Source organism: Phodopus roborovskii, unplaced genomic scaffold, assembly GCF_943737965.1.
Source record: "Phodopus roborovskii unplaced genomic scaffold, PHOROB, whole genome shotgun sequence".
Classification (NCBI taxonomy): domain Eukaryota; kingdom Metazoa; phylum Chordata; class Mammalia; order Rodentia; family Cricetidae; genus Phodopus; species Phodopus roborovskii.
Genome location: NW_026126517.1, coordinates 6,722,209 through 6,734,154, shown reverse-complemented (window position 1 = coordinate 6,734,154; position 11,946 = coordinate 6,722,209). Strand labels below are relative to the sequence as shown.

The following is an 11,946-nucleotide window of genomic DNA, read 5'->3' as shown; positions in this document are numbered from 1 at the left end:
TGTGTCTATACCCCTGGGATGGACTCAATATCCAGGACCACTGAACTGGCCTCCCACCCTGGCTTTCCTCCCTTGGCTGCTGGCAGTGTTTCTAACCCCCCTCCAAACTCTGCTTCCACTGAACATGGTTCAAGCACAAGGCCTGCCTCCATCTACTGTTTTCTCACCACTCCACTCCCTTCCCCTGCCCAAGGGTACAGGAAGGATCTCTCCCGCCTGCAGCAACATCTGTCACTTGCAAAATCACCCTCTGCGCCTGTGTGTTTGCCCACTGTGACAAACACCCAAGACTAACCACCTAAAAGGAGAGAGTATTTATTTCACAGGCCTCAGACCCTACTTACTTGTCTCCACCATCTCTTGGTCAGGAAGTAGAACGTGGCAGCCAGGATCTTACAGTGGGGAAAAAAATAACTTTGTGATGGACAAGGATGAAGGAAAGGAGGAACAGCTGGGACAGTGTCTGATCCTCCTGTTGGGTTCAGTTTTCTACTTTCCACTCGACAGCACTATAGCAGCAGCTAGGGACCCTGTATCAGTTTGCAACTTCCACGGGCACCGCAGCTCTGCCACCCACTCTAGTCTGAGTAGCCCTCAGCTCCCTCCATCCCTCCTCATATTCCCTCCCCCTTCAGAGCCCAGTGCACTGCCCTCCTGCCACCCTGACTAGGGGATTCCTATTCACTTTTCTTCCACCTGCCCCACTAGAACAAGTACACCACAGGAGCCAGGAACAGGGGTCCCTGGCCGTGCGGATAGTAGGTAAGGGCCCGCATTATGTCTGTCCCTTTCCTTTCTGGAAACAGTTGAGTAAGAGGGACATAGGTGGACAAGGAAAGAAAAAGTCTGATCCCTAAGATGGTAGCTACTTTTTCCCAGAGGACATTGTGAGGAGAAATGGCAGAGAAGGCACAGAGTGAGTATCTAAACAGAGCCAATAAAAGAAGGGGGGACGCAGAGACCCTAAGAAATACCCAAGGGGGCAACTGACCGTTAAGGGACACAGGGGATAAACTCTTCCTTTTCCTTCTCCTCCACTAGGACTCATGTCTTTCCTGGGTGTTCAATTCTTTGCCCATGGCAAGGAAGGAACTCAGCAATGCCCTAGCCCACCACAAACACCTGCTTGCGTAGTATCTAGCTGAAAAACACCTGGTTACATAGTATCTAGCTGAAAACCACCTGGTTACATAGTATCTAGCTGGTCAATGTGCACTACCCACATGGGCAGCCCCCTTCAATGGAAATATTGATATAATCATTCAATGACTGTGTGACATTAAAGAAGTAACTCAGCCTCTCTGAATTTCTTGTTCCTGATCTGGAAATTGAGGGAGAGGGTAATGGTTTAAAATGGAAATACATGTTTTATTTTCTGAGTAGGGCAGATTTTCATTGGTACACATTATTTTACAAAAATTGTCATTTGTGTTGTTCTCTCTCTCTCTCTGCCTCCCTCCCTCCCTTCCTCCCTCCCTCCCTCCCTCCCTCCTTCCCTCTCTCTCTCTCTCTCTCTCTCTCTCTCTCTCTCTCTCTCTCTCTCTCTCTCTCTCTCTCTCTCCTGTTGTGGTGGTTTGAATAAGAATGGCCCCCACAGGTTAGTATACTTAAGTGCTTAGGAAGTGTGACGTTGACAAGGATTAGACATAGAAAATACAGGATATGGACAGTAAGGCACAAGAAAGAACTTGGAGATTGGCAGGCTTTTTGTTCTGATCTGAGAAGTGTGGAGAGAAGGCCAGCTGGCCACCCCTCCTCTTCTTTGATCTACTCAGGTTTTCAGCCCAACATCTGACTCCCAAGTCTTTATAGGTAATGGCAGTATTTGATAAGATTAGGTGTAGACTGGCTGGATGAAGTGCATTACTGGAGGTGCGCTCTGAGGTTTCAAAAGCCCAAGCCAGGCCCAGTGGCTCTCTCTTCCTGCTGCCTGAGGATCCTAATGTAGAACCCTCAGCTCCTTCTCCAGCATCGTGTCTGCCTGCCTGCCACCCATGCTGCCTGCCCTGCTGAGAATGGACTAAACCTCTGAGACTGTAAGCCAGCCCCAATTAAATGTTTTCCCTTACAGGAGCTGCCTTGGTCATGTTGTCTCTTCACAGCAATAGAACACTAAGACAAGGCAGGTGCTTTGTGGGCCCACTTACAGAGTGACTGAAAAGTTGGTGCCCGACTTCTAACTTTATCCAAGGAGCTTAAGCTCTTGGGTCTTGCAAGTGAACTAAAAGTCAACAACTGGGCTCAGTGGTACAGGCCTGGAATCTTAGCACTTGGCAGGGTGGGTCTGAGGATCAGGAATTCAAATCATTCCCAGCCTCTTAGTGAAGATGAAGCAAGGCTAGGCTACAAGAGACCTTATTTTAAAAGAAAAAAATGAAGAGGATGAGGAGCAGGGGGAAGAGGAGGAAGGGAAAAAGGAAAAGTAAGAAACCTAAAAGAAAAAGCTCTTCTTGGATTCACAGCTAGCTTGCTGGTTGAAGGGATGGACTTGAATGCAGAGGCCAGATCCTCTTTTGAACCAGAGCTGAAGCAGCAAAGTTTCACCTGTGGCAGACAATTGTCTGAAAGCTGAATGGGAAGGAGCCTGACTGTAGAAAATCCAAAGGGCCCCATCACAGGGGGCACCAGAGATGTGAAGGTTTCCATCTGCACTGTGCATTGTTCCCAGCCAGGTCTTCCCCATAAAGAACAAAGCCAAACTTCCTTATCTTTCTGAGTGAGGGAGAGGTTGACACTGTTGGCCTAGTACACTCACTTCTCCTTCACAGAAGGCAATGTCTCTCTAGAACCAAGCCAGCTGAGGAAAAAAGCAATGTCCAGCTCCACACACACCCCTCTAAACTTCCAGTGTTTAGACCAATGACAAAGGGAAGAAGCCCTTGGGAAAGTCCCAGCCTGGGGAACAGGTTCAGTAAACACTGAGGCCTCATGACAGAGCCTCTCAGGCTTCCCTTGCGTGCGCGCGCGCGCGCACACACGCACACACACGCACACATGCACATGCACACATATGCACACATATGCACGCCACAGAGATGGAAGCTGAAAGATTGCAACCCTCAGGTTCTGTCTGTGAAGGAGCAACTAGGGAAACCCAGAGTAGGAAATAACACATCCAGCCGACCCCTGGCCACCTAAGCAAAAGTCCTGGCACTTAAGGCCTGTTTTCCTCAGTCCTTTCACCTGATACATCACATCTGCCTTTCATTAAACAATTTCAAGACCTGCAATTAGAAAAGGCCAAAGGGTAGATTCTACACAACACAGCAGCTATCAAAATCAGACTCATGTGAGGCAGGTGTGTGCAAATAATCAGACCAGGAATTTTAAACAACTTCCATAAATACACCAAGGCTTCTAAGGGAACAACACATGGGCATGAAGGAACAGATGGGTAATATAAACAGAGAGATGCAAACAAGAAAATTCTAAAGGAAAGACCCAGAAGAAATATAACATGGAAGTGAGGAATGTCTTTGAAGGACTACTGGGTAGGTTGGATGATGATAAGCAAAGCATACATAAGCTTCAAGAAATAGCAACAGGGGCTGGGAAGGGGGCTCTGCTCTAAGTGCTGGCTGTATGAGGAGCTGAGCTGAATCCCCAGCACCTGAATAGAAAACTAGATGTGGTGGTCTGCACTCCTAGTGCAGGGAAAGTGGAAAAAGGGAGATCCTACACACACACACACACACACACACACACACACACACACACACACACACACCAAACCAAATGTGTAGCTCAGTGATATTTTGTACACTCATATACATTCAGCATGCATGAGGCCATGGGTTCAACTCCCACGACCAAGGAAAAATCAAGTAGCAGCAACAGAAAACAAGCAAAAAAGCAAATGGGAATGGGGGTCAGATGAAGCAAGAACCCCAAAGGACTGAACTTGCCTTGGCAAGTTCAGCAGTCACTTTCAGCAAGATGGGACAGTCCTTTAGGGTTCCTGCTTCATGGAGGAGTCTGGCAGACATTCTGCAGAACACAGAGAAAAATGACTGACAAACTGCCAATACAGTTTAAAATTTCCTGTTTCACTGAGAAGTCTGCCAGACGCTCTAGGCCTACATACAGGCTAAGGATAGATGCCCCAACATTATAGAAGAACTTTGAGTGACTGTCCAGGCAGTAAGATGTCTCTGTCAAATCTAGAGTTTATATATTATCCTTCTGTGGTCTTTGATGGAGTTGAAGACAGATAGGTATGGTTATGGTTTTCCTTAATTATGATAAAAGGTAAGCTATATATAAAACTTTAGACTCAGGATATATGATGGAGTATTTTCTTTAAATTTTGCAAAATGTTAATGAACTAAATATTGTAACTATAATTCTTATTTGATAACTTTTATTACATATAATTTTACTATGTTAAAGTTAAAAACCTTTTTATTTAGACAGAAAAGATGAGGTGATGGGGGATGTCCTTCTGTATATATGCTTCTCTTATTGGTTGATGCATAAAACACTGAAGGTGTATGTGGGGCCACCAGATGAGGAGAATTCTGGGGAGAGGAGTAGAAGGGAGTTTATTTGGTACTGTAGGGTGGCAGGACTAGGCAGAACAGAAACTCTGTCTACAATCAGAATGTTCAAGAGCTACATGTCAGTCATAAAACATTTCTGTAACTTGTGTGTGATGGGATGATCAAGGGCACATTTTTTAAAAAGACCACAGACGTATTTGAAGGGATAACAGTTAAGACCTTCTCAAAACTCAAGGTAGGCACCCCCAACAACAATCCAGAGATCTCAAAGAACTCCAAGCAGGAAAAAAAACTGGAGGGGGGAGATGTCTATGCCTATTCATATATATGCAAAGCACAGAAAATCCAACATACAGGAACAAATGTAGGGGTCTGTCAACAAAGGACAGGATACAGAAGGTGTGGTAAATATGCACAATGGAAGTTTACTCAGGCAGAAAGAACATAATTATGTCACTTTCAAAAAATGGTTGCAACTGGCTATTACCATATTAAGCAAAAAGACAAACATCGCATTTTTCTCTCATTTCTGAATTCTAGATTTTATATAGATACATGAAGCCGTGCATGCACATTTGACATAAAAAGAGAAGTGTCTGGAAGAGTGACGGGGACTCATGGAAGTGAAGAGGGGAGAGAAAAGGGAGACGGGATAATGTGCTCAAAATATCATATAGCTTGTGTGGAAATGGCCTTATAAAACTCGGCACTTTAGTGAATACAAAAATGTTTAAAGGAGATGGTGGGAAAGGAGTAAAGAAAACTCTCTTGTCCTTACAGAGCAAGGATGAGAACTCCATGCAGAAACCACACAAGTGAGAGTGGAATGAAATATCCAAACACTAAAAGGATGGAAGTACCAACAGCATTCAGTAGCCTGCACAGTCATCCCTACAAAGTGAAAACTAAAGGCTTCCTCACACACTCAAAAATGGAAGAAAATCTTCACTACTAAAACTGCCTTGCAGAAAATATTGAAAGTTCTTCTGAGAGAAAAGAAAGGATACAGGCCAGAAACTGGGGGCTACACAAAGTGAGATGCTAAAGAAACAATGAGTATATGTAAAATACAGGAATCCCCATCACTTCCTCAGAATATCCACTCCACCTACCTGACCCCCATCCCAGTTCACACCAGCATCCCTTCAAACGTGCTGGGATCTACTGCACTACCTGCAACATACAGCCGTGGAATAGCAGGTAGCTATGTGCCCTCAGCACCAGGCCTGCAAGGCACCCAAAATGGATGGATGGATAGATGGATGGATGGATGGATGGATGGATGGATGGATGGATGGATGGATAAGGGAGGGAAGGAGAGAGGAAGAGAAGGAGGGATGGCAAAGTATTCACACCAACATCAGGGGTAGTTGGTAGATAAGATGTCTCTTTATTAGCACTTCAGCAAGAAGATTCCAGTGTCATCAAGGTGGTAACAAAGGGCTAGGCCACTATAGCCCTTCTGCTCAAGTCTGGTCACCCTTCAGGTCAAGCATGAGGTGGACACTCTTTGACATGGGCTATTCATTGTCTCTGGAGGTCTTTAACCTAGGAATCAGAGATGGGTTCAGTGAGCCCTCGTGGAAATGAGCAGCCAGTTGAAATCAGTTTCTGCTCCCCATCTTCACTTACAAGTCCTTTACTTTCCGTATCATTGTTGTCTGGATCAGTGAGAACCCTTGACACAACATGCCCTGTGTACAATCCAGCATATAGATAGCACTTAATAAATGCTAGCATTGCATTTCCTGATGCTTTTTAAGCACGTAGCTTCCAGCTATGTGTCAATCATGTCTTTCATCCCTATCCCCACAGCAGCTACCAGGGCTTCTCACTTGGATAGGATACAGTAATTCCTTCAGGCATGGTCCTTGTATTGAGATGGATCCACCTCCAGCCGTTCATTTCTTGGAACTAAAATCAGCATCCAGTTATGGCCACCACCTTGTGCAAAGCACAAGGGAAGGATTATGGTCAAAAGTCCCTTGCTTGTGGTAGGTTCAATTTCTAGATACCCTATATCTCAAAGCAGCATTAGAACAGCAACACCCACTTTCCCTTGCCCTCACTTGGCCTGAATGCTGACCCCTCTTTCAGAAAAAGCATCCCATGTTAGGCTTCCTTCCCACTGCCAAGGCTAGATATCCTACTCACACAGACCCTTACCTATGGGTCTTCTCACCTTAGCATTCTGAGCAAGAAGTTTTGAAGCTTGGATCATCATATGAGTCACATCTGAGATGAGATATGCTACAGAGGACAGAGGAGAACAGCAAGATATAAAAGAGCCTACTATCAGAACCTACCTAGACATAATACCCAAACCACAGCACAGGGCATGGGCTAGGTAGAAAGCATGGGCCTGAGCAATCATCGTGTGTAAACTTTAGAATTGAAGTCCAGGAAGAAGCTCTCAGCCTGGAGCCATGGCAGGCAGACACCATGTGGGGTTGATAAGGCCTCCATAACGTGGATCACAAAAAAACAGAAGCCCTTAGGATTGAATATCCCCACTCATGTTAAAGACAACAGATGGTTGGGATGGGCAGCTAATTCTGATGTCATCTCCACCCACATGTACCCAGGTAGGCATACAAGGCAACTCGTTGCAAGAACTTACCTTCGTCGCACTTGATCTATTCGGTCCTGCATGACATTTTCGATCATTTCACTTGGTACTTGGAAGATACGGGTGTGGCTGGAAAACACCATAGCAACATGGGATTCTGAGCTGTTTTTCCTAACAGCTAAACCTGATAAGGCTACTGAAATTGGGACTATAGGAGCAGTAATTTCACAGACATGAGCCTAAGAGCCCACCCCTCACTCATCTGTTTCTTAAATAACAAAGTGCCTCTCAGTATGTAAAGACAGCAAATTGTTCCAAAGAGATACAAGAGAAGCTGGTCGCCAGCAGAGTGATGGAAGTGTGGAACTCCCCCTTCCAGATTTCTCTCTAGTTTTATTATATACTCATAGGATTAGTACCATGGCACAGGTACTACAATTTAACACTGTTTACATCATTTCTCTGTGCTGAAGTCTCCCTCCCTTCTCTAGTCTACTTCCTGTCTTCTCTCATGCCATTTCCCACTCCTCCCCTCCAGAATCCTGTAGTGCCCACCAAATATCCCCTTCCTTGTCTATGGTGCTCTGGTAAGTTTGAGGCACAAATTCTGCCTGGCCTTCTGCTCTGCCCACAGAGAGAGGGGAGATATGATTGTCATTGCTGCTCCTACCAGAAAGACCCATTTGGAGCCCACAGGAAATAAAGCAGGCAAGGCTAACTGTGCCCAACCTAGGGTGCCTTCAGAAAACAGGCACCTCAACACCAGTATGCCCGGGCTACACAGGCTCTCCTTTTCTCTGCTAATAGTACTTCATTAAAGAGCCAGTCTGAGCGTACAGCCCCCTGGGAGCTTTCCTGAGATAATCTGGCAGCAATGCCTAATAAATGTGCAGCCTGGGCCTCGAGCTGTGCCCTCAGACCTTCCTGCAGGCTTCCCTAACCCTTGTGGCCACACACCATACCTGTCCACCTAACTTGTGTCCATGAAATGTGGGGCTGTGTGCTTTGCTCTTTTTTCCTCCTCCAGGCCAGCTAGCAAGTATAGGGTGAGGCATGCACACTTACTAAAAGAATGAAGAGCCAGCACTGCTTTATGAAAGGATGTCATCCCAAATGCCTACTTAGTAGACTAGGAAGAAAACCCCAGAATCAGTGCTTTATGGAAAAGGACAGAATGTTCATTTCCAATCTCCACTGACAATTCAGAGCGAAAAAATTACACATAGGCAACTGATGCTTCTTGACTACGCCCAAAATCTTAAAATAATCATATAGCCAAGGTTAAAACAATGTTGGGGGATGAGGTGTGTGATGTCCAAACCAAGAAGAGTGATGTTTTTAACTCCAGAGTCAATCCAAATCAAGCAAGGAAAAACCAGGATTGCAGTCAATAATGCTGAGAAGCCTCAATGGGTTTCTCGAGAAAATCTGTCCTCTGGGGTGGGGGTGGGGGGAGTCTGAAATCCCACCACAGTTATCCCTCCCAAGAAGAATCAGTACATATTTGAATAATCTACAATACATTGTCACTGACAAAGTAAACCCATGAATACACAAACCCTGAAGCGAAACTAAGCTTACTGAGGAGCACAGCTTCCCCAAGGGAAGAGCACAGCTGGCAATGGGAGCAGAGGGGGAAGGAGGGAAGAACAAGCCCTTTAGTTCAAGGAAGGATGTCGTGATCTGGCCCAGATACTGATGGATTCGGGGAACACAAAGAAAATGGGAAGCCTCTGCAGAAGGAGTGAGGTGACGTCAGGCCCGCCCCTCTCCACCTGGAGTCACAGCATCTTCAGGACCAAGAAAGGCTTTGTGAGAAAGGGCTGCACCAAGGTAGCAGGAAGGTGACAGCGTGGCTTTGTCACAGAATTCTTGCCTCTGGTGCTGGGAGACCTCCATACTGCAAAGTCGCAGATGAGGGCTTTTGGCTTTTACATTTTAAGAGCTTATTTTCCTTTAGCTCTTTAAAGTGCTGCCACTTCTGAACAATTCAAGTGCAAAAATAACAGGAATCTGAAACATATTCAGAAGTGTTTAGGAAACGGAGAACAAGCCCAGTTTCCCAACTGCTGAAGTCATTTTAAAATGTACAAATGAGCTAAGCTTTCAAGATAGCACAAATATTCCCTTAAGTCCCCAAAGCATGACTGAGGAATTTCTCTGCCAAAGGAGGTGGCATCTCAAGAAGAAGTGTGGTTGATCTAGCCAGGGACCCTGGAGAAGGGCTGGTGCCTTCTCAGTCAGCTGCTGGGCTCCCTAGATACTGTACCTCCATCTTATAAACTGGATCCTTGTTCTCTCCTCCAGGATTTCCTGACTAGGGTCTGCTAACATATCAGACTTGGAGAGATGGTGCTTCACCTGGGAAATCCAGATTGAACAAATGTGATTACTAGCCATTGTGAACACCCACCCGCAGCTAAGATGTGCTCTTAGCCCACATTGTCAGCCCAATTTCCCCCACAAACTCTGTTACCAAATCTCTGGTCACATGTATGTCGTGTCCATGAGTAGGAGGGACATTGGTAGACATCTTCTCCTTTATGCTCCTAGAAGCCTCCTCTTCCGTCTGAAAGGTGAATGGTTTTCCTCTTGAAGTGCCCAGCTCCATCTGACCTCTCTCCAGGCCCCCTCTTCTCTTCCTTCCCCTGTGCCCCTCCCATCACAACATAAGACACAGACACACACACACACACACACACACACACACACACTCTGCTTTAACTCCATCACTCCTGTCTTCGCACAAAACGCCACCACTGTTATCCTCTGTGAATCCCTGGGACCTCCCCTAAGCCGTTGACCCTATCCCAAGGTACGTCTGAGACAACCTTGAACAGAATTCCCTCCTCTAGGATGCTTGATAACTCAATGAGTAGTGATGCCAGCACTTCTCTTACCAACACAAAATCCCACATCCTCTCAAACATTAGAATGAATTGAAACTCAACTGTAGGCAGAGAATTTGGTAATAAACTTGAGTTTCTCAGTTGTATAGTTGTCCTGATTCCTGTACCCTATTGGTACCAGCACTCTAGAACTTTGGGTACCAAATCATAGAGGAATTCTACTCACTTTGTTCAACCAATGCTGCACTACGGATACAGCTTCACTTTCCACAACTTCAATGTCCTGGAACAAATTGATTGAGATGATGACCTCAGAAACCTAGGGACCCAACCACCCACTACCACTTCTATTTAATGTGTTGTGATAGGAGGTACCTATGAAGTACACTAGAAGTGTAGACAGAGAGAAGATGGAGTAGGCACAGTCCCATGTGGCCATCACCACCACTCACCGAGTTTGTCTTTGGTGGGAAGGGTAGCCCTGCACCTTTCCGGGCAAAGATGTACACAATCCATGTTGTAATAATCATCTTCAGACTTACAGAGGGCCTTCTTGGCTCCCTCCTTCCATTGAAGCTGCCTGAGAACTTCTATGGAATAGGAACGTTGTTGAAGGGAGGGAGGTTACCCCCTGATTGGTTGACAAGTGATGATGTGACAATGACCTCCTTCAACTTCCAGGGTCAGAGTGCATATGGAAAAGAGGGATTTGAAGATTTCTCCCTTATGTCAGTTCAGAAAAGGCAGAGGGATCCACAGGAGATGACGATAAACTATCTCCAGTAAAATCCCTGGGAAAGACACAAAGGGAATTACCTAGGGTGTGGGCAGAAAGTCACAGGTGACTCTCTATCTTAAGCAATGTGAAGTAAAATTTTTTAAAAAGAAATAAAAATATTTTACAAATGAAGAGAAAATTATGACCAAAGCATCTGAACCCTGTAAACATTTATTCATACTACTCTTGTGGTTATTCCTTAATCTCTCTTATGCGCAAGAGAAAATGAAACTGTTATTCACTCAAAACTGCCCAGATAAAGAAGTAAATGTCCAATAGGAATAGTTGGTTTGTTTTTTTGTTTGTTTGTTTGTTTGTTTGTTTGTTTGTTTGTTTTGCCTGTTCTCACTACACAAATGACTCAAATCACTGAAAAGTAATCCAGCTGCTGCTCATTCAGTAAAGTACATGCTTTGCAAGTATGAGGACTAGAGTTTGATCCCCAGAACCCATAGTGTGTTCGGGGGGTATATATGTGTGTGCGTGTGTGTGTGTGTGTGTGTGTGTGTGTGTGTGTGTGTGTGGTGTAGTGTGTGTTTGTGTGTGTGGTGTGTGTAGTGTGTGTGTTTGTGTGTGTGTAGTGTGTGTATGTATTTGTATTGTATGTGTATGGTTTGTATTGTGTGTGTTGTGTGTATGTGTGTATTGTGCATTTGTGTGTGTGTATGTGTGTGTGTGTGGTGTATAGTATATATATGTGTGGGTCCTGTGGGGTACTCAGAAATTATGGCAGCTTCCACTGTGTGTATCCACCAACCTCAGAATGGCTACCAGAGCAAAAGTGAAGAGCACAGCAGGGAAGCCAGGCAGCCATTACTGGCTTAAGAAAAGCTGCTCCACCAATTAGGAATAGAAGACAGGAGAGAGAGAGAGAGAGAGAGAGAGAGAGAGAGAGAGAGAGAGAGAGAGAGAGAACATAAAAGAGGGAGCCAATATTGGTTTGAAGATAAAATTGAACACAAAGAAAGGTCTAGAGAACTACAAGACTGCTGCCAACTAACAATTTGAGCTTCCGTGGAAAGGCTACCATAAATGCGAGATCAACAACTAACTTATCCATGGAGCCCTCAACTAATGCCTATTGGAAACAGGAGCAAACACTCATACATAAACACTGAGTCGAAGTAGAACCCAGATGCAGATGGAGAGGACAAGGCCAGGTGGCAGAAACACATAGGGACAGCTTACCTGAACAAGGAGGAGCTATCGGGCCACCAGACTGATAGCTGGGAAGCCAGCATGGGACAGACT

General features: G+C 45.3%; 1 protein-coding gene across 1 annotated transcript; it reads right to left on the bottom strand.

Annotated features, from left to right (window-relative positions):
• Positions 1-6,669: 6,669 nt before the first annotated feature.
• Positions 6,670-10,539, bottom strand: Spata19 (spermatogenesis associated 19). The gene is made up of 6 exons (XM_051197003.1): positions 10,370-10,539; positions 10,144-10,200; positions 9,545-9,637; positions 9,338-9,429; positions 7,120-7,197; positions 6,670-6,749 (listed from the first exon to the last, which is right to left on the bottom strand). The coding sequence occupies exons 1-6, from the start codon at positions 10,445-10,447 to the stop codon at positions 6,683-6,685; spliced, it is 465 nt and encodes a 154-aa protein (XP_051052960.1). The 5' UTR covers positions 10,448-10,539; the 3' UTR covers positions 6,670-6,682.
• Between the last annotated feature and the right edge of the window lie 1,407 nt (positions 10,540-11,946).

What these genes read in the sequence shown, in the direction of transcription:
- Spata19 (XM_051197003.1), bottom strand. Translation starts at nt 10,447, where the DNA reads ATGATTATTACAACATGGATTGTGTACATCTTTGCCCGGAAAGGTGCA. An exon ending in TGCAGCATTGGTTGAACAAA is followed by an intron (nt 9,638 to 10,143) that starts GTGAGTAGAATT and finishes TTCACCTTTCAG; the next exon opens with ACGGAAGAGGAGGCTTCTAG. An exon ending in ATCCAGTTTATAAGATGGAG is followed by an intron (nt 7,198 to 9,337) that starts GTACAGTATCTA and finishes GGTGTTTTCCAG; the next exon opens with CCACACCCGTATCTTCCAAG.